This window comes from Triplophysa dalaica, chromosome 7 (genome assembly GCF_015846415.1).
Source record: "Triplophysa dalaica isolate WHDGS20190420 chromosome 7, ASM1584641v1, whole genome shotgun sequence".
NCBI lineage: Eukaryota > Metazoa > Chordata > Actinopteri > Cypriniformes > Nemacheilidae > Triplophysa > Triplophysa dalaica.
Window position 1 is genome coordinate 8,313,272 of NC_079548.1, and position 27,279 is coordinate 8,340,550.

At 35.6% G+C, this 27,279-nt stretch overlaps 1 protein-coding gene across 1 annotated transcript in view; it reads right to left on the reverse strand.

Annotated features, from left to right (window-relative positions):
* The window catches only part of crhr1 (corticotropin releasing hormone receptor 1), a 100,395-nt gene that overhangs the window by 44,959 nt on the left and 28,157 nt on the right, over window positions 1-27,279 (reverse strand). The window contains exons 2-5 of the mRNA XM_056753183.1: window positions 24,541-24,628; window positions 14,103-14,153; window positions 12,733-12,852; window positions 2,898-2,983 (exon numbers count right to left, since the gene is read on the reverse strand). Coding sequence (XP_056609161.1) covers window positions 2,898-2,983; window positions 12,733-12,852; window positions 14,103-14,153; window positions 24,541-24,628 — 345 coding nt within the window. The remainder of the gene's footprint in view (window positions 1-2,897; window positions 2,984-12,732; window positions 12,853-14,102; window positions 14,154-24,540; window positions 24,629-27,279) is intronic.

The window sequence follows — 27,279 nt, forward strand, 5'->3', positions numbered from 1 at the left end:
TCGTTTGCTTGAGTACAAACATTCATTGCCTTCTGTTTCTAATTCTTATTTAATTGCAATATGAATGGCATCATTATAAGTGTTGAGTCTGTATTGAATCATCTGTTCCTCTGGTAAAACGCTTTCCAAACGCTTTCCAAGTGATGCAGACGAGTTAAAAGCAAGAGTGTGTTTGCTGAGTGGGTGACCAGGCAACTGATGATGTCTATATTCTTCACTTACCAGTTTTTGGTGAAAATATTGTTTGAACAGTTTAGACACCTTCCCAACACTGTTAAAAGATTTTAAGGGATAGATCACCAAAACAAATGAAAATTCTGTCATCATTTACTCACACTCATGACACTCCTCTGATTGACTTTCTATCTTTTGCAAAACGCAAAAGAAAATTTGAAGAACATTGGTAACCAACACTACTTGCCTCAATAGACTTTCATTGTGTGGACCCAAAACCACAGAGACATTTCTCAGAATATCTTCTTTTGTGTAAAGTCTATATAGATTTATATAAACATGCAGTGATTGAATGATGACAGAATTTACATTTTTGGAAGACTCTCAATGTCCCAAAAATATCGGAAAATAGAGAATACAATATCTTACAGGAATGCTTTTTATAGCTAGACAGTATTAATAACAAATTAAATGGAAAAATACCAACAAATTCCAGCCAAAACACATTCTTCTTTTACTCTAAAGCTTTCATTTTTACTTACTGACCTTCATATAGTATAATACAACTTATGTGAGCATGATAGTACATACAGTTACTTAATTCTTTTTACAGCCACATTTAAAACATCCAACAGCAGGAACTCGCCTCACTTCATCCGGCCCACAGCGCCAGCTCTAAATGCCAGCCGGCCTCTGCTGACAAAGTATAAAAAGGCTTAAAGACTTAAAGACTCCACTGTTATGCTTTTGAGTCAAGGAACCAAAGGCCTGCTTACTCCTGCTGTAGAAATGTTTTGAAAATTGCACCCTTTTACCTTTTACACAAAACACAGAAAGGATACTCAAAAGGTTGGAAATGGAAATAAACAATTTAAAAGATACAACCAAGAATAAAACTTGCTTACAAGGGGCTCTTTTACAGAAACAAACGCAGGCTGGCTAAATAAGCGGATTATTGTTTGACCTAAAAAGATTTTTAAATTGTTTTTTAAAGTATAGGTTTCACATTTATGTTGTATTTTAATGAAAAAGTATAATGAAACATTAAGTATTAAACCTTTATGGCCAAGAGAACTGACAATTATAAATTAGGCCTGCCAAACAATTAATCGCAAATTAAACAATTAAAACCCAATGTGTGTGCATATTCATTTTTATACACAAAAGCATACACATACATGTATATATATATATATATATATATATTTAAATACAAAATAATATGCACAGTACACATACATATATTATTAAAACAAACTTTTATTAGTTTTTATTAATCATGATTAATCGTTTGATAACACTGATTAGAATTAATTAATCATATAGATTTGCAACATACAAAACATGTGACAATCTGCCCCGACCTGACAATTATAAAAAATACCTCTTAAAGGAGTTTGAGTATGCAAATGAAACAGCGGGATATTATTGAGAGGCTTTCTCTTTTATTGTATTGTTAAACCCAATATGAACATGGATTCCAACAGTTTGCTCAGTAACGAGAAAAATCCTTATCGCTTGCTAAAGTAGAGTCTATTGGTAATCTAACGCTCCAGAAAGCCACTGACTGTGGAAGAAAGCCCTCCCCGCTGGCTAAATATAAAGCTGAACTTTATTCTTTCAATCCGACCCCATCATCCATTCTGATTGGATGAGCGATTTCTTATTTCGCCAGCCTCATGTTAACACTGGCTTATCACTTCTGCTTAAAGCGAGCTCAGATAAAAGCACATCCATTATTAATCCTTCACTTCTGTTACACCAAAGATGAATCGGACACGTGGCATCACTGTCTCTGTCCGACGTGTGTGTTTCAAACAGAGATTTGTCTTTAAAGTTGTTGGGATAGATCACAGCTGTTCTGGACTCATGTTGACATAAAAATGTAGCAATACAGTCACTCAGAATTTCAGATGTGTAGGGATTTCTTTTTCTTGGCTCCTATAATGTTTATATGATGGTGGTATATTATTTTTAAAGATTAGATTTTATTTTCCTTCTTTATAAAAATAAATTTACAGTTTTGTGCAACACCATAATAATACTATAACAGACAGACAAGTTCAATGTTAACAGCTACTCTTCATTATACATCTAAGGATTGACGCCCAGTATCCAGCTGGAACATGGAACACATTAAATAGAAAAAATATAAACCGCACACAGCACAATCATCACGATCTTGCCAAAGTGTCAAAGTGACAACTCTCAGCATGAATGTTTGAGGTCTATCGTGAGGATTTAAAGGATTTTGTGGCACAATGATGTAGTAAAAGCCTCACTGAAAACATAACAAGTGCCCATCATTCAGCAATGACTCTTTCTCATAGAGACATTTGATTTAATTTGATTCCCTTCAGTTCATCAAAGGTCATTGTAATATAACATCCACATCCAAGCGGAAAATATACCAAGAATGAATTGCACCGACTAATAGCGCTGTTTATTTCTATGCGCCATCTGGGTTATTTCTCCGCTTGGTTCACTGAAGGAATTATGCAAAACAGGTTATGCAAACGTGTCCACAAAATCTGTTTGCATGCCGCAATTCCACATCTTTAAGGCTAGTTGTGAGCACTGGGTTGTGGAAGGCTGCAGGTTACCACAATCCAGCATGTGAATAGTTAATCACGTACAATCGTGATTAAAACATTTATAAACATGATTTTTGTATCTGTTCCTCTAACTGTAACTAAGTGTGTGATGAATAGTGAAGCACATACCTCCTCTGTGAGTATTTCTTGACATAGTGAATAGTTTCCCTTCTTCGCCCAGGTCCCATTGGCAAGACATTCTCTGATCACATTATCTGTAAAACACACACACACGCAAAATGAGATGCACATAACTTACAACAAAGTAGAACTACGTTAAAATATGATGTTATGACATGGGGCAAGTTGTCACTTTATTAGGGCACTTGGTAAATGTTTTGTTTATAATTTAGAAAGTGCAAGTGTTTGAGTATTTTTTATGTAATAAGATATTTAATGGCAGGATACATTGATTGTGACAAAATGCCCTACGTGCGCTGACTACTTAATAGCAGGGTATGTGTCTGACTTTAAAAAACAAACCCACTCTTAATATTTTTTATAGTACAAAATGTGACAACTAGCCCCAGTATTCCCTTATAATGTGTATGACAAATCTCCCACCTCACACACTGCTTTCATTTACATTATTTTGAGTTATGCAATGACCTTAAATGCTAGGAATAATATTAAAATTACACAGTACATGTGAACTATACACTCAAAATCGAAATTGATTTTCCCACTGCACATGAGCAATGACTAAATATGTACTGTATGTTACATAAAAGAACAGAAAATATAATATCAGAAACCCCTAAAACCTTTGCTTACTTGATTGAAAAACATAACATAAATCTGTGGTAAATCCCAGAATGTGTGAGTGTATAAATCTGTCAATCTTACTTGATTGAAAAACATAACATAAATCTGTGGTAAATCCCAGAATGTGTGAGTGTATAAAAGAAATGTAAGTTTAGGTTTTATATTTCCCATTTCAGAGATACAAAGACTTGTATTGTGCTTCCAATTGCTATTATTAGATCCAACCAGGAATCTGGGGCAAAGTTTTTTTTCATGAAGCACTTCAAGAATATCTGGTGCCCACACATGATAATACATATGTATAAAAACATAAGGCACTGGAGCAGGTAATGTCTGGTGATGTATATGAAGGTATAATACTCCAGGGGTTTTCAAGCAAGTGTACAAAACATCTTCAAAGTTATTTTAAACAATCAAAACTAATTTCTATGGAAGTGTCTCACAATGAACAAAGCTACTGTTCGCTTTAAGCTATCATTAGAGTGATGCACAAGTTGAAAAGTCACAGTATCTTATAAATCTTATAAACTTCAGTTTCCATGATAAATTCTGCAATTTGTCTGGCAAATTAAAATTAAAAAGATACAATCCTAACAAGTTTAGAAATGAAAAGGGTCGCAGACAGAAATAGCATAAGAAACAAATGTCAGCAAAATAAATCGATGCTAATTTTTCTGTTGCATTTTATAGTTGTTAATATTCTACTGTATACTTAGCTATACATGTTATTACATAAAATATGACTTAAAGCTGACTTCATGTTAACAAATTCATTAAATAACTCATAAATAACAAACAATGATGGTATTGTATATCTGGCTAAATAATGCCCTCATTAATGTGAAAAAAATGACCTCTAAAAAGCAAATCCAGGGGGAAAAGAATCGCTCAAAGCTAAAGGGAATTTCTAACACTGGATGCCATAAGCTGATCCGAGGCCTGATTGCTCTATGGATCCAACATCAGCAGCCATACAAAAAGTAATTATCGGATCTCCCGGAGCTTGTCGTCCATCATGGAACATTGACAGAGGAAATTGATATTATTTCTAAGACGTACTTGATTTTTCTTTGAAACCGTTTTCCTCACAGCTTGGAGTGACATCATACATCGAGTGACTCATAAAAAAAAAATACGCCAAGCATTTTTGGTTTGTCGACTAATGGGGTCTCTTAAAAATTGGCGAGATGCAAATGTCTATGCGGTTGAGAGGGGACTTTGATGAATATTAATATTCCCCATCTTAAGCAATTTTGTAGATTGTATCATACGGTCTTGTGAGAAGGACTAACAAAGACATTACTGTGAGAAGTAAACAAACATAACCTCAAAAATATGTTAACTAGACAAATCAGTATATCGTAAAATTTTAACCTATTCTTGTAGCTTGATTGGTAAAGCGTGGCATTAGCAGTGCAGAGGTCATGAGTTTGATTCCAAAGGAACACACAAACTGATAAAAAAAGCCCTTGAGAAAAAAAGCCCTTTGATAAAAGTGTCTGCCAAATGCATTAATGTAAATCTAATCTTAATTTATAAAAAGCAGAAAGATCCAGACAAAAGCCTTAACTCTCAAACCAGACAGTGTAAGAAGCGCACTTAAAACTTTGTGAACTCTACCCAAACACTTACAGCGGGCAAGGAAATGCTCTTTCCATTACCCTCTTATAAACCCACACTTCTCTTTACTTTTCGCCCATGGCTATATTGATTCAGTAACTGAGGGAGAAAGGCAGCTCCATTGATCACTCAACCAATCAGGGCACAGAGGAACCGCTGCATGGAGAATTATCTGTAAACATCCCTATCCAACCGTCTGATCAACCATTCAACTTTTGCCTCAGGCACATTTAAAGACAAGGGCACATTAATGTGATGATGAGTAGTGGACGATGCTGGAAACAATGTGATAATTCTTCAAACAAGGGTTAAATGGTTCTTGTCTCGTGACCAAAGGTAAACGTGTGGTTTAAGACATCAGTGTAACACACCACTAACAGATGAACGATTCTACTCTTGAACGGAGTCGAAACGGGAGGTTTCAATGAAAACAGGTGAATCCAACAGAAGGGAAGCAGGTATTAAACAGATTTACCCATGGAAATGGGTAAATCCAACAGAATGCAAACTAGGTAAGGTGCACAGAAACAAAGGGTCGGCACTAGTTAACACAAAATTACAACTAGACCAGACCATGACTAGGACAAAACAAATGGTTTTACAGCAGAGTTTTCTTTCAAATGGTTTAAGAGAGCAGAGGGGAGAGATACACTGAATTGGTACAATCAGGTGGTTGACGTACATAGGTACAACTCTGTTGGATACAATCTCAGTTGCAGTAACTCTCAACTAAAAAAGAAAAACTAATTTGTTGCTCCTTGTTGGTTTAAATATCAATTTAGCCCTAAAAGTCCAAATGTTGTGGGCTATATCCAATAACAACAATAAAAAATGATATATATTTACCCTTTTAGCCCATATATGGGGTAAAAATTAGTGGCCAAATGCAATGGAAAATTGCTTTTAATTAAAACATTTTTTTCAAAGATAATTTTTTTTTGTTGATAATGTTTTATTGTTGTACTTGAAATGAAAACTTAAGCTCAGCTTTGGTATCAATTTAAGAAGCTTGTACAAAAAATGACATGCAACACATGCACAGTTACTTTTTTCTACAGACGGTTTCATCTGCAACGACATCAACAAACATTCTGCGGCCCAAACTTTACTTCTGCTAGACCTCAGCAAAGAATCCAATGTTGAGTAGTTTTCATTTCATACAATTCATATTTAATAAAATATTAAATTAAACATTTATTAACATTAAATATAAAATAAATTGTCATATTATAACCAGACACAGACCAGAAGTTAACTACGGGCCAGGCGTGGACATCTGATGAAACTGTCCATAAGAATTATGTTTTTTCCATGCATTTTTGTATATTCCAATAAAACCCATATTCCCTTTAATGCTATAGCTTGCTTTTTGTCAAACACCTGTCTAAAAAATACCTTAAAAGTTCGGTATTTTGTAATTTAAACAATTCACATCATGGACTATAAAAACTGTTGCTAAAAACCACACAATATGTCGGTAAACACATATCTAAAGACCTTGTGTTGTTCCTTTTTATTTGATTAACACAATATCAACAGTGGATAGGGGGAAAGTAGTGCAAGTGCTTATATGTATCCTGTGTTGTGTCACTAGTGAGCAATTACTATGCTAATGCCGGTTCTGAGATCAGTCTCTTTTAGCTCATCTTGGGTTGCATAAGTAAGGTGCACACCGAGACTAATAAATATGCAAAATAAAGAAACTGATATCACTTAACTTAAAACACATGAGTTCTGTCTACTTCATTTCATGAGAAGGATGAATGAAATGTTTAAGTCACACTTACTAAGAATGATTAAGAACTCTAGTTTAACAGCGCACCCCACGGTGCAACACGATCTCACCATCCAACTTGGCAATACCACAATCACTCCTTTCAATACAGCCAGGAACCTCTGAGTCATATTTGATGAACAGCTGTCCTTCAATGATCACATTGCAAAGACAACGCGGTCATGCCGATATGCCTTATTCAACATTAAAAAAGGATTAACCCTCACTGAGCATGCTGCACAACTCCTTGTCCAGGCCCGGGTAATCTCAACGTTGGACTACTGCAATGCTCTTCTTCCTGGTCTTCCTGCAAAGGCTTTTGTATTTTGATGGTTAAAAATAAACTCAGGTGGCATTTAAAGCAACCATTGTGCAACATCACTTTTGACCCATGCATACAGTATACTAGAGGAAAGGAAAGCATATAGAAATCAGAAAAAACATCAGCAGAGTATCAAAGTGGTTAAAAGGGGATTTCAATTAAAATTGATATCTAAAAACATAATTGACATACTAAACACACAGCCCCATATCAGTCAGTACAGTGGCAGATGCAGCAGTAGCATTTGAAAAAGACAAAACAGCTCTATGCACAGAATACTGCTACAGATTCATTTCTGTCACATGCTCTGCCAGTGACCCATGAAGAGCCAGTGTCACTTAGCATAGTGACAGAAAGATCCAGCTCAGCTCCCACTGAAGCATCTTTACCTGTCACTTAAACTCGCTGAAACGCTGCATGGTGCTGCTTTTGCAAAAAGCCAGGCCAATAGATGGGCCTATCAAGGTCAGCGAGAGAACGACAGTGCCTGAAGGAAGGCACGAAAAGTGATGTGGAGAGGGAAGATGAGAAGTTATGTCATTTCACGCAAAAGCCTCCTCCCACCAAGGGAGTATAATTAACTTTCACACACTTCCCCTGAGGTGAGGACTAGACAGTAGTGAGCTTTCCCCTCCACATTTCTCTCAAGGGCTCTTGTGTTCGAAAACAAGCCTTTTATAATGCTCTATTTTTAATGCTGCACTTTAAACCTGCCGTGGCTCCATCTACCAAGAGTGCTCAAACTGGTTCTTGAAGACTTCCTGCAGAGTCTAGTCACAACCAAATGTGGTTTGAAAATGAACTCAAGGCCTTGTAGCCGCCTCGGGTACTTCAATTGGAGCTGGAAGTTTATTGATCTCTAAGTGTAGAATGAGCAACCCTGATTTTTTACATTTTTGTCGAAAAGGACATTACTAGAATTTGCTGTAAACTGACACACCACCAATCACAAGGTTCTATTTATTTTAATTACAACATCCATTGTGTAATTTTTTGGAGGATCTATTGACAGAATTGCAATATAATATACATAACTATGTGTTCAAAGGGTGCAGCTTTCATAATGAAGTGATATGTTTTTATTACCTTAGAATAAGCTATTTCTATCTACATACACCGCGGGTCCCCTTGCATCTAATTCGCCATGTTGGGAGGAGGGGAGGTGTGGTGAGGTGAGCGGTTGGTTGCAATTCACAACCTTGCCGCTAGATTTCACTGTCTGGACCTTTATTGCATGTAGCCTGTAAACTGTCACGCGTTCCGTATACGGGATACCTTAGTTTGCGTCAATATTGTTCATGTTATTTCTAATCGAGTCATGACAAACTATATATCATTGGAAAGGTCTAAGACTCTAGAATACAGATTTCTTTGGTGATTTTTAAAATAATTTATTTAGGGAGATTGATTCTTGATTCTTTTTATAAAGAGTTTGCTTAGATTTTTTGTTATCCTTTTGTATTCTTTTTTAAGTATTTTTGAAAATGAAAATTTTCAGAAATGAAAAATCTGTCGTCATTTAATCCCCCAAGTTGTTCCAAATCTGAATAAATGTATTTGTTCTGATGAACACAGAGAAAGATATTTGGAAGACTGCTTGTAACGAAATGGTTCTTGGCAACTGTTGACCACCATAGTAGGAAAATATTGATTTGTTTCCGTTAAACACAAAATAAGGTGTTTTAAAGAATGTAGAGGTAAACAGTTCTGGGGAACTTTTGACTACCACTGTAATTTTTCCTACCATGGTAATGTCAATGGTGGTCATAATATCGCTCTCTGTGTTCATCAGAACAAACCATTTTTTTACAGATTTGGAACAATTTGAGAGTGACTATATGATGACAGAATTTTTAAATACTGTCGTTTAAGTATTACTATGAAAAAACAATTGTTTTTATTCTGGGGTTATTTTAAATAACAAATACTCCATTATAATGTCTGTTCAGAATTTGTAAATAATTTATACACTTATGTGTGACAACTGTATATACAGTAATGTAAAAATTATGTATATAATACAGATAAGACTCCATCCTTTCTCACAGTTTTTTTTCCGGGCATCAGTCTGTTTCCTTACTGTACTAAAGCTCATCTTATATGTTTTTTAAATTGTTCATTTACAATCATTATTGGCTGATCATTATTAATGTTTTCCTCAGTCTATTTTCCATCTAGTTGCTGGGTTAAAATTTCTTTAGTCGATTTGACCAGTAACACAATGTCAATGCTAATTTGCTGCATGAAGAAAACCCATATTTCATTCGATTTCTTTTCATTAAATTCTGCTCAAAAGTACCACACTCCACATCTCTGTATTTACAGTAATGCACGTACACCATACTCTAAAAAATAAAATAAAAACATGCACTTCGGGGAAAGAGTATACATAAAAACAAACTAATTAAAACAATGCTGGTGTTTTAATAATAAAAAAATAAGGTTAAGATTTTGTACTTTATGTTAATGTTCTATGAGGTTTGCAATTTTTTTAAACTTGACTAAATATGTGATATCTAAAGCTAGATATAAACAGTAGATAAACATAAAAATTAAACAGACAAAATCCAATTCAATAAAAAAGAGCGATACAAACATTTGGTGCATTTAAAACTAAAACAAGATTTTTGGTTGCAATGCTTTCCAAAAACATAAAAGAACACTAAAGTGTACCATACACAACCTATCAGAACAGAAACACAAACATTAGATTGTGTGCAAGGTCCTGTATTGCCTATATGTTTATGATGTACCCTGTACTTTGCCTGAAGCTATTTATGCTGCTTCCGTGGGGCTTTAAAATCAATTGTGCTATCAGCTCCAGTAAATCTTGATAAACCAGTCAAGTAAAGAAGCATGCTTGGTCGTACGGCCACTGCGCCGGCCTTCTTTCATGTGTATGAGAGAGTTTATTTTCTTTGGGTTTATCAACCACGACAAATACGATCTAGTGACAGGAAAAATGTTCTGAGTTTCCTGCCTATTGTGTTATGCTTTATTGAACATTTCATGGATTTTCTGGGCTTTGTTGCAGGTGCGGGAGAAAAGGTAATTATTATTATGGACAAAACAGTTCAAACAAACCATTACTCACGTCAGCGTTCACTGTCTCCAGGCAAATCATCCATATTCTATCATTTATCAGTTTGGCTTCAGAAAGTATTCTCTCTCTACACCCCCTCTCTCCTTTTCTCAGTCTCACCATTTAAACTACCAATCTATATGATTTCCTTTTTAGAATAAATAAAATAAAATATAAAAAATATAATATAAATAAAATATTCTAATAAAATATAAACTCAAAAATTGAATAAAATATAGTGTATTTATCTTTCATTTATCTCTAAATATTTGAGTTTGGCTTCAGAAATGATACTCTCACCCCCTCTCTCACCTTTTTTTGCCACCCAAACATGATTTCCTTAAAATATAAATATAAACATAAACATAACTATGAGGAAAACTATAACTAAATATAACTATAACTACAACAATAAACATAAATATCAATATATAAATAAATATCAATATGAATATCAATGTAAGAGTGGTTTACTATTATCTAAACAGAAAAAATCGATCCAAAAAATGTTTAATTTCCCGCACACGCACACTTCCTCTGACTTAATCTACAAACCTCCCAGAAGATATGCTCAGTACACTCAGATTGGCAAAACAATTAGTGAGCTTGTTATTAATGGCGAAACATAACTCTGCATCATTCAACACAGCAGAAAATTTGACCTACATATCCCAACACACACAGACCAATTTGGCTAGCATGCTAACACTCCTTTCCATCCTACACACACACACAAACACAAATTTAAAACCTTGTTATGAATCTCCGCTGTCATCCTTGTTCTGGTATTCTGACTACTGCTGTTCAGAGCATGCTGTGCAAAGTTTATATTCATCTAAAACCTTACTTCCACATGTCTGAGGCAGAAATACCAGAAAACCTGCCAATTTGTGAGGTCCAACAACACTGACAGACAAAAGAAAGTTACATATGCGAGAGCCAAGCAGCTAAATCTACCATAAAACAGAAGAGAAGAGAATAACAGGCAAAATATGCAGAAGAAAGAGTTCAGATGGGACGACTATGAAGCAATTTTTCATAACCAGGGTGCAAAAAGGCTTGAAACTTTCCAACAGATGAAACCATTGGAAAATGTTGCTTAGCATCCCTTTTAGGACACATTGAATGTTAAATGAGCTTGAATATTGTATTCATTTCATATGGGGTTTGCACTTTTTATAATCTCAAGCACAGCGTAATCTGATGGGAATCTGTAACTATTTTACACGGCTAATTGTACGATGTGAATCAAACAAAATATTATGATTACTAGAAAAAGCGATGTCAATGTCACTTTTATTTATATAGTACAATTAAACACAACCATGGGTAGACCAATGTGCTGCTCAATAAAAAGATTTCAATAAAAACAGTACTAATTACTATAAGAAACAATACAGAAGAAAGTTCTTATTGACAAAACGGCAAATCAAAAACAGATAGTGAAGATGTAGATCTGATACAGTGGGGCAGAGCATTCCACAATCTAAGTGCGGCATCTGAGAAAGTGCGGTCACCCCTGCATTTCAGCTTCGACTAATAATAATGTCTGATTGGCTGAATGGAGAGACAAGAGGGGTCGATGTTCAGTCAAAAATATGTGGTAAAAAGCATTAATTAATGTTCAATTTTTTTAATGGACAAAATAGGTTTTACTTTTGCTAGATGATGAAGTTGAAAAAAGTAGGACTTGACTATTGTATTGATCTGTTGTGAAGTTTTAAACCATCATCAAAAATAACCCCCAGATTTTTTACCCATGGCATCAGGTGTTCTACGAGAATCTGATGGACCGAACACAAAATTTCAGTTTTATTCTTATTGAAATTTGGAAAATGTGAAGACAACCAGGCTTTCACATTTGACAGGCTTAAGTGCTTAAGACATAAGTGCTTCTAGACCATTTGAATTCTGTTTTAAGGTCAGATAGATTTGAGTTTAGTCTGGAATAAAAGGAAAAACAGACCATATTTCCTAAAATTATAACCCAATGGGAGCTTGTACAATGAGAAAAGAATTTGGAGCCAAATTGAATCCCTGGGGAACACCACATGACAGAAAAGCCACCTCAGATGAGTATTCACTAATATTAACCATAAAACTTCGATTTGATAAATATGGTTTAAACCATTCAAGAGCACTTCATTTGATGCCTACAGAGTGTTCCAAATGAGCAAGCAGGATAGCGTTATCCACAGTGTCAAAAGCAGCGCTCAAGTCTAGGAGTACCATGCACAGAATGATCCCCAGTGTCACCATTTAATAGAATGTCATTTCAAATCTACAGGAGAGCAGTCTCAGTCGAGTGGTGTTTTCTAAAACCTGATTGAAAGACCTCAGAGATCTTATTTTCATCTAAAATAATTGTAGCTGTTGCAGGACATGCACAATATAAACTTACTTGTGGTGTTGTATCTGACTCCGAGGAAGGTCTCAGGGCAGGGACGGGACACCACTTCTCCAGCACTGCTCCTGGGCCAACACGTGCCAATGCCATCGATAGATGTGTTACAGAAGAGACCTAACAGAAAAGAAAACAAAGGGAAAACTTTGAAGTGATGCTTGTGTGACTTTTTCTGGTTTAAACACTTCCTGTCCACTCGATGTCAATAAAAGTGTTGAATGTAACTGTGTGAATGATGGATGTTCTGACTCTTCCAAAATTTGCAGAGCTTTCTCCTGAGGTTGGCGGGGGCAGATTCCAACACGGCTCTGCATATTGACTACGGTTCTAAATTGAGTCTAACATCTTCGAGTGTCTTAAATGAACTCTACAGGAGATAATTCAACACTGGTTATTTTCTATGTGGTACCTCAACCATCAAGTATCACATTTCTTAAAGAAAAATTAAGACGTGCTGACATAAGCACTTAAAGCTTTCGGTGATGATGTCTGTACTCGGGTTTCAGATCTGTTCCAATCATTCCAATCTACAGCATCTCTCTATACCTCTTCAATTCTAGTGCTTTCCTCTCAGTGTTTGTGTTAGCTGGAGGCCGCACTTATATCTTTCAAATTGCCCTCTTTTTCACGTCTCAGAATTTTTTGCACTTTCATTTTTAATCAAAGCAGCTCTGAGGTGCTCAGAAAATATTAAAAAGTACTGTGTTTTAAGGCTTTTGATCTGTTTTAATACTTTACATTCACAAAATGCATTTAAAACCGCTTCATAAGAATGTGAGTGGACAAGGAGCATTTCTTGCTCCATTCACTTCTATTTTACTCTTCTATTATCTTTTGTGAAAATGTTACCATTTCCTACAAAAGTTAAAAGTTTTCCATTTCTTGTTTGTGTTCCATCTAAGGGAATATAAGGTTTATTTATGACACACTAAGTCATATTTACAGACAGCTGGAAAATCTATGCAAACCCCATTATTGGGTTTGCCACTGTCATCTCTTGTTTCACTTCTGAGAGCTTGTGTAATGGAGTAAACATTGCTCATTCCAGCAAATCAAGACTTTTTTGAGCATTTGATTGAATGTTTTGATTACAAAAGTTTATAATGTTATTAAGTAGACATCGCTCAATAGCAGTGAATCACAGGACCATTATGAATTGTTTATAGAAGTAGAATTACAGTAGAATGAGATGTGAAATATGCAGCTTCTTAATCCGATGTTATAATCAATATATATATATATATATATATATTTTTTTTGAATAACAATATATTTTCTTGGAATATCCCTTAACATGAATACCGTAGTAACATTTTTATTGTCATGTTTACAGATGCACACTGCAAAAAACAGAAATGGAAACTGACCTGTGGAGTTGGTCGGTGTGGACGTCTGATTCCAAAGGAATAAAGTGCGAGCTGGGAAAAAACACAGGACGACATTTATCAATACTTTGTGCATTGTCTTTGTGAGTTTGAAATGTTACTTTCGTAAGATTTTGCTGTTAATGGTCTTAAATTTAGTCTCTCTGTTTCTGGTTAATATGAGCCTCTAAAATCCGTACACTTTAGTATTTATTGATAAAAAATACCTGCTACAATATTTTTGAACCTTACCTGTCCATAAAAATAAGGCAACTTTGTTTATATAAATATCTTAACAGTACAAACACGGTGCAACACGATCTCACCATTCAACTTAATGGTGAGACTTAACTTATCACTCTTTCCAAATGAGCCAGGAACCAGGGAGTCATATTTGATGAACAGTTGTCCTTCAATGATCACATTGCAAAGACAATGCGGTCATGCCGACATGCCTTTTTCAACATTAAAAAGGTCATACCCCATCTCACTGATTTTCAACTCCTTGTCCAGGCCCTGGTAATATCAAGGTTGGACTACTGCAACGCTCTCCTTGCTGGTCTTCCTGCAAAGGCTATCAAACCACTCCATCTTATTCAGAATACAGCAGCACACTTTGTCTTCCAGCAGCCCAAAAGGGTTCATATGACACCCCTTTTCATCTCTCTCCACTGGCTACCGGTTGAAGCCCGTATCAGATTCAAGTCACTAATGCTTGGCTACGGGGACTATGACTTGATCTGAACCGGCACACTTTCACAACCTCCTACACTCCTACGTCCCATCAAGAACCCTGTGTTTAGCAAACCAGCGGCATCTTGTATTGCCTTCTCAGAAGGCAAGTAAATCGCTTTCCCGCTCATTCTCCTTCACTACTCCTTCCTGGTGGAACATCCTTCCTAACTCGATCTGGTCAACCACATCTGTCACAACATTCAAAAAACTACTTAAAACCCATCTATCCGGTGAATACTTGACAGACAAATTGGATAAAAACTTCAACAGGTGGGATTTCAGAAAATAAAAGACTTTTTTAAAGATTTAAGATGACTTTAGGGTGTGTAAATGGTAGCAGTTTAGTTATTATTTGGACAAACTTTCCCTTTAAAAATACAAATCATTATCATCATATCTGTGAAGAAATACATGCATACTAATGTGCTTCTTTCAAATTATACAGTCTGATTCTCAGTATTATACTGTAGTTTAATGAAGCACCTTTATACTGCACAATGACTGGTGAAAGATGACAATCCTTGGCAAGTGCTTCTCACTAAAAAAGGTCCCTCCTTCTCTCGTGGATTCATCTCGCCAGGAACTGTTTTAAGTCACAGTAACGGATACGCTACAAAACGACCTGTCATAAACACGTTAATTTAAAGATGAGGATCCACCCTATGGTTGGAGTTTGTTTATTTGGCTGAACAATGAAGACCACTGTTATCCCTGCAAACGCAATTTATTCTGACAGCGTTGTTTATATTTCGTTCTTGGAACAACAGGCCTCTTAGGAGCTGCGCGAGATTAACATATTTTGTCGACGTGCTTTGTGTCAGCTCCTGTATGCCAGGAAACACTATCCCGATTTGGAAGGGATCTACTTGAAAACTGGATTTCTGATGGGTTCTGTAATATCACAAATGTCTCAACACTTGTTAACCTGAGCAGCTGAGGAAACATAGCAAAAGCACAAATAATGACATACATTAAATCATTTTGAATTCCAGACCGCCATCCACAAAAAGTATTGAAGTACCTCCTTAGAAAAATCCTGTCCAGTTTCATAATCATGGCTGATGAGTACTGCAAACAACTTTTTTATATAATGTACAAATAACCCCAAATATACTTAATTATTTTGTCTGCTTCGTTTTAGGAAATTTAGTAAAAATATATATATTTTTAAAAACAACGTTATACAAATTGTTACAAAAGTAACAATTGCATGCAGTATTTACTACTATTGCAGCTCTTTTTGGCTTCCATATAACATCAGCTCGGATATTTTTACATAAACTAAAAACAACGTAAAAATAATGTATTAATGCATATTTATCATAACTGTGCTGACATAAAAAACATTCACTGTGAACTCTGCTCTTTGGGGTTAAACTACATGTGATTACACTACATGGTCTACACTGAATCGAGGAACAGAACGAAGCCTACAGTGAGAGTGTGTGTGCGTGTTTGCGTGTGTGTGTACTGGTATTCATCACTGTGTTCCCAAAAAGATAGTAATTGCAGTAGAGTTTCACCTTGTGGGGACATTTTCAGGTCCCCATGAGGGAAAAAATCTTATAAATCACACAGAATGATATTTATTGAAAGTACAAAAAATGCAGAAAGTTTTGTGTGATTATTAGGTTTAGGTGTTAGGGTAGGTTTAGGGGATAGAATATATCATAAGAATGTCCTCATAAATGTTGTTTGTGTGTGTGCGTATGTGTGTGTGTGCAGAATACATATTCTTTTTATTATGTTTTGCCTTTATACTTCATATGAAGTGTGATTGCTTCTGCAAAACAAATTTTCTTTTTTTAAGTGCCATACATTTCTTAAAAGGATATTTTTAACCAGTGTTGAACCAGTGTTATTCCCCCATATATTGTTGAACAAACTTCAGATCCTATAATTCTGCTGATTTATTAAATGAACAGTAATCTCAACTACAGCACAGAAAGTTGCTAAAGAGATAAAGACTGCAAATTTTGCTTCAAATAAAGATGTATGTAAAGAAGTGGCAGGTTCAAATTCCCAGACAATAATCTAAATCTTCAAGGGACTCACCCTCAACTTGAATAATAGAACTTGAAGTTCTCTGTTCGGTTGAACAAAGATATTTGGAAGAATGTTAGCACTTGGTGAATGGCATGGCATGCCAGTCTCCGCCCTGTACATATGGGTATAGAAAGAAGATGGCGTGCCCATTCATTCACCTTTTGTTCTATGTAACCTACTTAGCTTTCCTGTAGTTCAAGTGGTAAGAGCATGCCATTAACAAGGCAAAGGTCGTGGGTTTGATCCCAGGGTATTCCACATACTTAAAAACAAAATGTATATGATAATGCATTGTAGTCATTTTGGAATAAACTCCACTCTTGGGACCTTAATGTGGGCCAAGGGTCCTCGTTTGACCCCATAGGGGAAGCCACCCCACCTCATCTTATGGTTCTCTCAGTGGCGCTCGCTTCCGTAAAAGGGTAGGGGATCTGCATGCACTCTCTGTGTCCAATGAATGCCTAGAATTCGGGCGGGTAACGCCCACGTGGAGCTGAGACCCCGGCCTGGCTACATGCCCAAAGCTATAAGAATTCTTCCAAATACTGTATATTTCTCTGTGTTCATGAGAACATTCTTGAGTAAAGTATCACTTTAACTTTACATGTTGTATATATTGAATCACATTCACATTTCTCAACATTTTGTAAGGCCTTGTCCTTAAACGAATAAAAAAAATGCAATATTAGACCTACTGTATAAATACAAGGAGAAAAAGTCATTTGATCAGCATATCACTACTGAAAATTGTTCATCATTACCATGACAACATGCCAGAGAACAAGGGGGCACTTGGTGTTAATTACACTGAGTGGGCTTCAGAATTCCAGCTAATTGCAGGGGTCTTATAAGCACCTTGTCTTCACAGGCTCGGATGTGTGAATGTTTTCATGTCATAAAAACTGTTAACAATGACTAAACAAATAACTGTAACACAGAACATGATCTCTTGAAATCTGATCAACTCGACTCCTGATATTTGATCTACTAAATATTACAGCCAGAAGCAGAGACTATTGTCAATGTAAGATTGTTTGACGCACACTTTGAATCTAACACACCCAATTCTATCAGTTGTAGCTGTGTTTGGGATGTAGGAATGTCATAAAAAACACATAAATCTTGAATTACAGGTGTATTGTGAATTTCAAAACTTTTTAGAATTTCATTACTTCCCATTTTTGGTGAACTGTTCCTTTAAATTTTGATCACAGATCATATAAAGGTTGTAGCATTTATTGTTCAATGCATTTAACTATTTGCAAAGACAACCTATAAACACCCATTTAAAGCCACACAGCCCTTGAGGATGTTTTAAATGACAATAAATTACATAATTTTCATCTAAATCAGCATTTTGTCGTTTTCATCAGTGAATACATTCGGATGTTCAACACTTCAATCGTTAAACACTAAACAGTTTTCAAATATTCAATGTACATTCAAAATACACAGCTTCTTGTGGGTTTTACAGCACCCATGGAACTTTAAAGGTGGTGTGCGACAGTGTTTCATGCATTCTGACTTTTTTACAACGTGCTGGCTTCTCATGCTTAACATGGTCAAGTTCGAAGTATAACGGAGCATTTCTGTGTTCGTCGGGTTTCAGAAAGTTTTTTTGAACATGAAAATCCAATTCGTAACAACTTTTCTTAGTCCTTCATTTGACAATTCTCCCATAAAAGCATGCCCACGCGTCAACACGCCAGAAATAGAAGAAATTGCATGCCCATGCGTCAGCCAGGGAGAGCGTGAAAAAGAACATGCCCACACGTCAACCAGCTAGAGCAAGCCAGAGAAAGGGCACTGCGTTCATGAAGTACAGCTGCGTTGTTTGTTCACTGCATCTCGGTGAGGAATGTTATATAAACGGTCTATATAATCGAACAACTGTATCTGTCTTTTATACATGTGAAACTGCGTGTGCCTTGCTGAACAGCTGAAGACATGACAATAGCTCCGTCTTCTCAGATCTACCTATCCCTCTCACCCAATGACTACAGGCCTATTGAGTCTCTTTGCCAATGCATTGATGAAATTTACAGCTCGATGTGTCAAAACTTCCTTCAGTTAAATAAAGACAAAATTTAAGTCATTGGATTTGATAACAAGGATGAAACTAACAACGTAAACAAATACCTTGACATCAGAGGTCTAAAGACACAAAGTAAGGTAAAAATCTTATGTCATTTTAGAGTCTGACCTTAGTTTCAGCAGTCATGTCAAAGTAATAAGGAAAAAAAAAGTATCAGCGTACTACCATCTCAAAAATATTTAAAGAAACTAGTTCATGCTTTCATCACCAGCAGGGTGGATTACAGTAATGGACTCCTTACAGGTCTTCCCAAAAAGACCATCAGACAGCTGCAGCTAATTCAGAACACTGCTGCGGATTCTGACCTAAACCCCAAAAATTTAGCGTATCACTCCAATCCTCAGGTCCTTAAACTGTTTACCAGATCATTTTAGAATCAACTTCAAAGTATTATTAATTGTCTATAAATCACTCAATGATCTAGGACCTAAATACATCTCCGATATGCTTATTGAATAAAAAACCAAACAGACTTTTCAGATCATTAGGATCAGTAAGAGATAACAAGGGTTCACTCAAAACAAGGCGAGTCAGTGTTTAGCCATTACGCCACCCGCAGCTGAAATCTGCTTCCAGAAGACATCAGACGTTCACCAACAGAAGCTACTTTTAAATCCAGATTAAAAACACACAAATTTAGCTGTCAATCATTTGATGTAAAGCACTTTGAATTGCCATTGTGTAACTCCCGCCTCCATTCATTGATTGGCCACCTCACTTATTTTGATATTGCAATGTTTCGTTTAGTAAGTAGTTTCACAAATTTAGATACAAACCTTAGAAAAAAATAGTGAGTACCGCCATACGTGAGAAAAGGAATGTGTGTTGAAAATATATCACAGAAAAACTGCCATTTCATATGCTCTTGGGGGAACCCTAGTGGCGGCGGGGCCCTAACCAGCTGTTAAATTAGTTCATAGGGAGGGCCGGCTCTGCCCAGAAGACCTGATGACCATCTGCATAGTAATATTTTAAAATTGGAACGATCTTGGACAGATTCAGCATTATTTAAAATAAACGTCTCCACATAAAAATAAAAATAAATTATGAAAAATGATTGACGGACAGACAGCACTTTCTTTTCACTTGATATTCCATTTTATTTCCATTTAACATCATCTACACTCTTGAGACAGGTCATAAATGACAACACTCTGACCTGTTCTGATCCAAAAACAAAGAGCACCTTGTAAAACAACAGGCAGTGATGAAAGGTCAGCTTGTTAAACATCTCTCTTTCAAGACTCTCTATTAGTACCGCCTAGGTTACCGCAGAAACCCAAAGCAGATAAAACCAGTAAGAAACACTTGATTAGTTTTATTTCACTTTAACACACTTCTTTAAAAGCGTCTCTCTCTCTCTTTCACTCAAAGCGCAGACGCAGCTACTGAGAGTGTTGTTTTTTCCTAGTTAGTGTATAGTGTTTACAGCTCATTTAAAAAGTGTTAAAGAAGTGTGGGTTACAAACTGTTGCTAAACAACCGCAAAGACGATTCAAGGAATCAAAGACTTGGCACCACAATACCGTGGGTTGACAGGTTTCTTTGCTCATGTAAATGCAAAATATAAAGGGATGGTAAAAAAGAAAATTTCATCATCAAAGTTAGTCCAAATAATGAACCTATTTTGTTGCCTTTCACTATAGATCAAAAAAGAGCTTCAGGAAAAAGATTAAAGCTCAGTGAATCACACCAAAGTTCAATATAAACCAATGTATATGTGACCCCGTCTGTGAGGATAGGCCTAAGAGGTTTTTTGTGATTTAATAGAAAGAATCATGCTCCGAAAATATCAAATTGATATCTTGAATATTGACAGAGTAAGGCCATGTCAAAGACTGAAATCAATGTTAAAAGGATTGAAATCCATGGATTTCACAGACAGGGTCACATTTTCTAACACTAAGCTCTAATATTTTATTTGTGGGATTTGAATGTTACAAAACACATTAAAACCAATGACATTTGGCCTCACTGATGTCATGGTGTGACACATCTTTAAATGCCACACATGAGAATGTGAACAAATGAAATGTTATCTTTTTTACCCAAAACTATATGTATTTCCACTTTTGTGACATGACATCCTTTGGTAATTATTCACTGTAATGTGAAAATGTATCAACGTTATTCTGTTCTTTCACTCAAACAGATTTTTTTTAAAAAAAGTCATTAAGTTTTGAACAACACAACCCTTCATTTATGTTTTACTCATCAAAAATAATTTAACATTTTCCTCGTGTGTAGACGACATTTCAGCGATAAAATCATCCATCACCTGCTCCAATAATCTCAAACTCAATATTCTTTGAGACTACATTTCTACTCAAACTCTGAGCTCTTTATCACACTGTGCAGATATTTAAGAGGCGTTCTACATTGTTTAGGGTGCCAGATTCACTCGCAGGAGCACCTGGGAGAGGCAGAAATATTTGACATCATCTGGTGCTCTGTGTCGATACTGAGCGTGACAGATGAGCCAAAGGTATTTCTCTGCATTTCACAATCGCCCCCACAGGAACACCACAACCCCCCAATTTTCCTCAGCCTGTTTTATTCTTTGCGATGCAGCGCACAAACAAATTGAATCTAAGACTGGACTAAAGCCTTCATTAAGCAGCGTGAAGCGTTACACATAGCTCTTCACACGCTCAAAAGGTGTTTTTACTAAAGAATATTACATAGCATTGACTGTAGCTCTGTATGAGCTTGCAATTGTTGTGTTGGCACCAGGAGGCTTTGTTGCCACAGCTGTGCTGGAGACTAGCGGTTAAATTCCTAAAGTAAGTTCCTTGTGTAATTATATCATCACTTGGTTGGGGTGGACACTATAGAGTGAGCTTTGCTTTTAGAGGCGTAAATTAAAAATGTGTTTTTAATAGTGCGTTATATTGACAACCGTTAAAAATACGATGTTTGGTTTACTTCTGGAACCTTTGGAAAATTATTATTATTAATGGTGCATAAAAAAAATGATTGTAAGTCAAAGTAAACATATTAGATAAGAACTGCAAGTGCTTGCCGATTTAAAGATCTGACTATCGATTCTCTGAATGAGCTTCCTGTACGACTGCATATAAAACTCGGCAGTGTAAACCTGATTCATGAATCTGTCGACTCGATGGATAAGGACGTGTCCGCATTTGAGAGGAAAATTCTACCTAACCACATGACAGAGGGAGATTAACTTCTTGAAGTTTTGAGGATTAATCTCATACACAGGATTGGTGTCACATGATCTTTAGGATCTGTTTTGAACATATGAATATCTGAGAACTTTACTCAACTCAACTCAACTTTATTTATATAGCGCTTTTTACAATTTTCATTGTTACAAAGCAGCTGTACATGAGACACATTTAATACAAGTATGAATTCTAAAGCAGCCCCCCCGGCCAGGCAGATAGTGCAAAACAATATGCAAACGGTGGTGAGGAACCCAAAATTACTCTGTGACTAGAAGACACAATGTGTCCATTGTGGGTTGCAAAAAGATCTCAACAACGTCTCAAGCTGTCTACAATCAAAATGTAAAGAATTGAACAGTAACTCTCTTAGACACTATGTATAGTGATATAACATATCCATCACAACCTCATAGCAAAAACGTAACTATTTCACAATGTGGCAAAGTTGGCTAATTCGTATGGATATGGACGATCTCACTCGTACATTTTCATTACAATAAGCTTAAGCACCAGTGACGCTAGGTTTAGGAGTGGGGCTTCAGTATTGCTTGTTTTCTCAGAATCATATGTTTTTGTATGAATTCATAAGCATTAGCCACCTTGTAAAACAGTTACGAATTCCTGTGCGATAAGTTGGACTTATCCCAAAAATCCGATAAAAATAATAGTTATAAAACAATAGTGAAGTAGAAACACCTTACCCTGGTTGAAAGGCTCAACTGCACATTAATTGTAAACTTATCCCTCAAATCTGATTGGTTGATAGGAATGTTGTCCCAGGATAACAATATTCCTGACCAAGAACATCTCTAATGGGTAAAATCAGGTTTTTTAATGAAACCTTTTTGGAAAGAAAGACAGACTTCTCTTAAGAAAATGTAAAAACGAGACATTTACGACAATTTTGATACTTAAAGTTAAGCGGCATCTAGCACTGAGATTGGAAATAGCAACTAACGGCATACTCCACTTCACCTGTACTCTTCAAAGCACTTCGTCATGTTTTCGCTCCTTTGCCGAAGGAGATAACGTATTTACAAAACGCGCTCTGTGGTGCAGTTTGTCCGTTAAGGGCTACTGTTGAAACAACATGTTGAATTCCATGTAAGGTGACAAGTGGTATATGTAGATAGAAATAGCTCATTCTAAGGTCATAAAAACACAACACTTCATTATGTAATGCAAGTATTTTAGCCTTGTTTAAGAAACAAGACTACTTCACCCTCACTATACGTCGCATCAAAGCTGCGAACATAAACAGAGTTGTTGTGTATTTCAACATTCCAGCATATACTTCGACCAAATAAACAACAAACCGTCTCTAGTCATGAGCACATCTGACCAATAATGTCAAACACAAGTGTGCTGAATACACTAGGAATAAATTAGGGATGCACGATAAATTATCGTCCATATCGTTTGATAAACGGTCATTTTGAGTGTTATCGGTTTCGGCCGATAATTCAATTTAGACTGATAAATTATAGCCGATATACTATTAATCATTTTCTCCGGTTAAAGCACTTCAGCTGCCCAACTCAAAATTAAAACCCAGTACAATACTGTCGTTCTGTAATGATCATTCACTTACTTACAAGCAAAATATTGTTAATGTAGGAACAGTATGTAGACATTTATGAATGTATAAATTAAAGGAACAAAAGCATATTTTTTATAGCCGATTGCTGTTTGAATGCTTTCTGTCTTGACACATGTTAGACATGTTGCTTTTAAAAACACTTTTCTGGGTTGCTCTGGAAGAACATCTATAATTTGTTTATTATATAAACATACCAGAAAAGTTTAAAAGGTAAACAATCTTTAATTTGTGTGAAGTAGGCTTGATTTTCGGGGAAAAAGAGAACTAGACCTTGTTTTCTGCAGTGAATGTTTTCAAGTAAAAGCAGCTGTCCACTTTTTGCCCTTTGTTTCAGTCTCAGAAGATGTAATATTAATATTAAGATACTGCATGTCGGCCAGTATATCAATTATCGGCTTCCAGTGTTAAACAATTATCGGCCAAAATGTTTCATATCGGTGCATCCCTAGAATAAATGTTTCCTCATACAAATCAAACATATATAAAATATCCACTCTGAGTTAGCCTTGAAGCATCTCACTCAAGTTATGTACCTCTGGAAACCCACTAAGGGTTTCAATAAAGTAACAAGAAGTCCGTTCTTAGATGCACTGGTGATATGCAGTTTAACTATAAATCGGGTTGGCGGCCATAAAACTTGTTCAATACTTCAAACGAAAGGCCATTAACACAAGAGACCATTAACCAGACTTGTGGAACTGATGTACGATCACCCTTGTCAAGCTAAGCCTTAACATACAGGGCAACAGCGGGTTCAGATCAGTTATGATGACTTACCTGTGAGATTTGTGGAGAGTAGGAGCAGAGCGTCACAGGTCAGGTCAGCCGTCGCTCTGGAGATGAGCGTAATCCAGATGCTCAACACCTGCAACAGAGTTGCAAAGAGATGAAAATTTGTGGAGGTAGAATAAAAAAACTGTTTGCTAACATCCATCTGGTCATACAGTGAGAGACAGCATGTGATGGAAAAGAAAAGGAGGTCAACATCTGTCTCTTGGTTTTTTAACACAAGTGATGTCGTTCACATAGTTGTGCTTACCAGAAGAGACACCATCCTGGGAATGAACTGGAACCTGGTGATACGATATCATACTAATATCTGTACAAATGTCTACTTTATTGATAAACATAATGCATTATTACGACGGCATTTTAGTGCCAAGTTAAAAATAAAAAAATCCAAGATTTCGAGAATAAAGTCGAAATGTTACGAGAATAAAGTCGAAATGTTACGAGAATAAAGTCGAAATGTTACGAGAATAAAGTCGAAATGTAACGAGAATAAAGTCTAAATGTTACTAGAATAAAGTCTAAATGTTACGAGAATAAAGTCGAAATGTTACGAGAATAAAGTCGACGTAATACGTATTTTGTTTACGTGAAAGTTGTATTTTATGAGTGTAAGTTATGTTTAAGCACATCATCTGAGCCAGTGAGTTAGTTCTTAGTTCATGTCTGATTTTTTCTTCTGAATAAATTCAGTTTCCTACATAACCGCTCCAGTGTCCTTTATAACTCTGTGATGATGTGCCAAAACACAAAGAATCTCCTTATTGCTAAATCCTAATCTTAAATAGGATTTAACCAAATCCTGCACAGCCATTGTTTCTAGCAATTCTGTTATTTTTCTCAAAATATAACGAGTTTATTCTCGTATTACTACGAGTTTATTCTCGTATTACTATGAGTTTATTCTCTTAACATTTCTACTTTATTCTCGAAACATTTCAACTTTATTCTCGAAACATTTCGACTTTATTCTCATAACATTTTTTCGACTTTATTTCCATAACATTTTTTCGACTTTATTCTCATAACATTTTTTCGACTTTATTCTCGTAACATTTTCGCCTTATTCTCGTAACATTTTTTCGACTTTATTCTCATAACATTTTTTTGACTTTATTCTCGTAACATTTTCGCCTTATTCTCGTAACATTTTTTCGACTTTATTCTCGTAACATTTTTTTGACTTTATTCTCGTAACATTTTCGCCTTATTCTCGTAACATTTTTTCGACTTTATTCTCATAACATTTTTTTGACTTTATTCTCGTAACATTTTCGCCTTATTCTCGTAACATTTTTTCGACTTTATTCTCGTAACATTTTTTTGACTTTATTCTCGTAACATTTTCGCCTTATTCTCGTAACATTTTTTCGACTTTATTCTCATAACATTTTTTCGACTTTATTCTCATAACATTTTTTTGACTTTATTCTCGTAACATTTTCGCCTTATTCTCGTAACATTTTTTCGACTTTATTCTAATAACATTTTTTCGACTTTATTCTCATAACATTCTTTCGACTTTATTCTCATAAAAAAAATTCAACTTTATTCTCATAACATTTTTTCGACTTTATTCTCATAACATTTTTTCGACTTTATTCTCGTAACATTTCGACTTTATTCTCGTAACATTTCAACTTTATTCTCGAAATCTTATTTTTTCATTTTATTTCTAACGTGGCATTAAAACGCCATCGTACTTTATAAATGTATATGGGACACTAATATTATTATACAATTATATTAAGTTTAATAAAAAAATTGTGTGTATAGTTATTCAGAGCAAATTGAGATATTGAGAACAGAAATGCGTTGCTTGTTCAACTTGAGTCTAATTCAATTCAGTATCATACTTGTAACTAAAACAAACTGATTTTTGAAAAACACAGATAATAAATCCAAATCACAGACCACACAAGATCCTCAGATCATGAGGCATCCAAGTGAAGAAGGTATTACAGCCACATCCATTACATTCACATTTAGAAAACCAAAGGTAAAATCATTGCACCCTTGTGCTCTGAAATGTTCATTCACTAAATGATTAACTCCAACTGAACTAAATGCAATTTATATATTTCAAACTGAATCCATTAGAGATGTTTTATTTAACAACAGCTTTAAGACTAATGGCTCTATTAGGAGAGAGATTGAGAGAGTGAGAGATGGAAAGGCTTGCTGTTGTGCGGTAGCATGAGACTGTTGGCTTTAGTTCATAGTACCAGATACTGTGGGCGGGGGAGAGAAATATCGCACAATATAAAACACACATGAATAATAAAGAGATTCTTTGTAGCGAAAAAGGGTTTTAAGTTTAGAAAAAGGAAAATGGTTGAATGTTTCTTTGTGGAACCAAAAATGGTTCTTCTATGGCATCGATGTGAAGAACATTTTAAACACCTTTCTTTTGAATGTGTGGACAAAACAACAACAAATGTTTTCTCTTGTCTGTTTATTATAAACTGTTAAATTTTTTAAATACAAATATGTTTAGTATAGTAAGATACATCACTGCACGATCACATGACCTCTAAACGCTTTCGGTGTTACAGAGAAATGACTCCAATCATGATGAAACCAAGAAAATTTACACTATCCACAAAGACGCATCACGTCAACAGAAATCAAGACTGTCATGTCGACTTTTATTTATGTGTTGAAAATTTTGCTGGCGGTTAAAAAAATGACAGAACTTTTCCAGCGCCGCAGGATGAACAGCCGAAG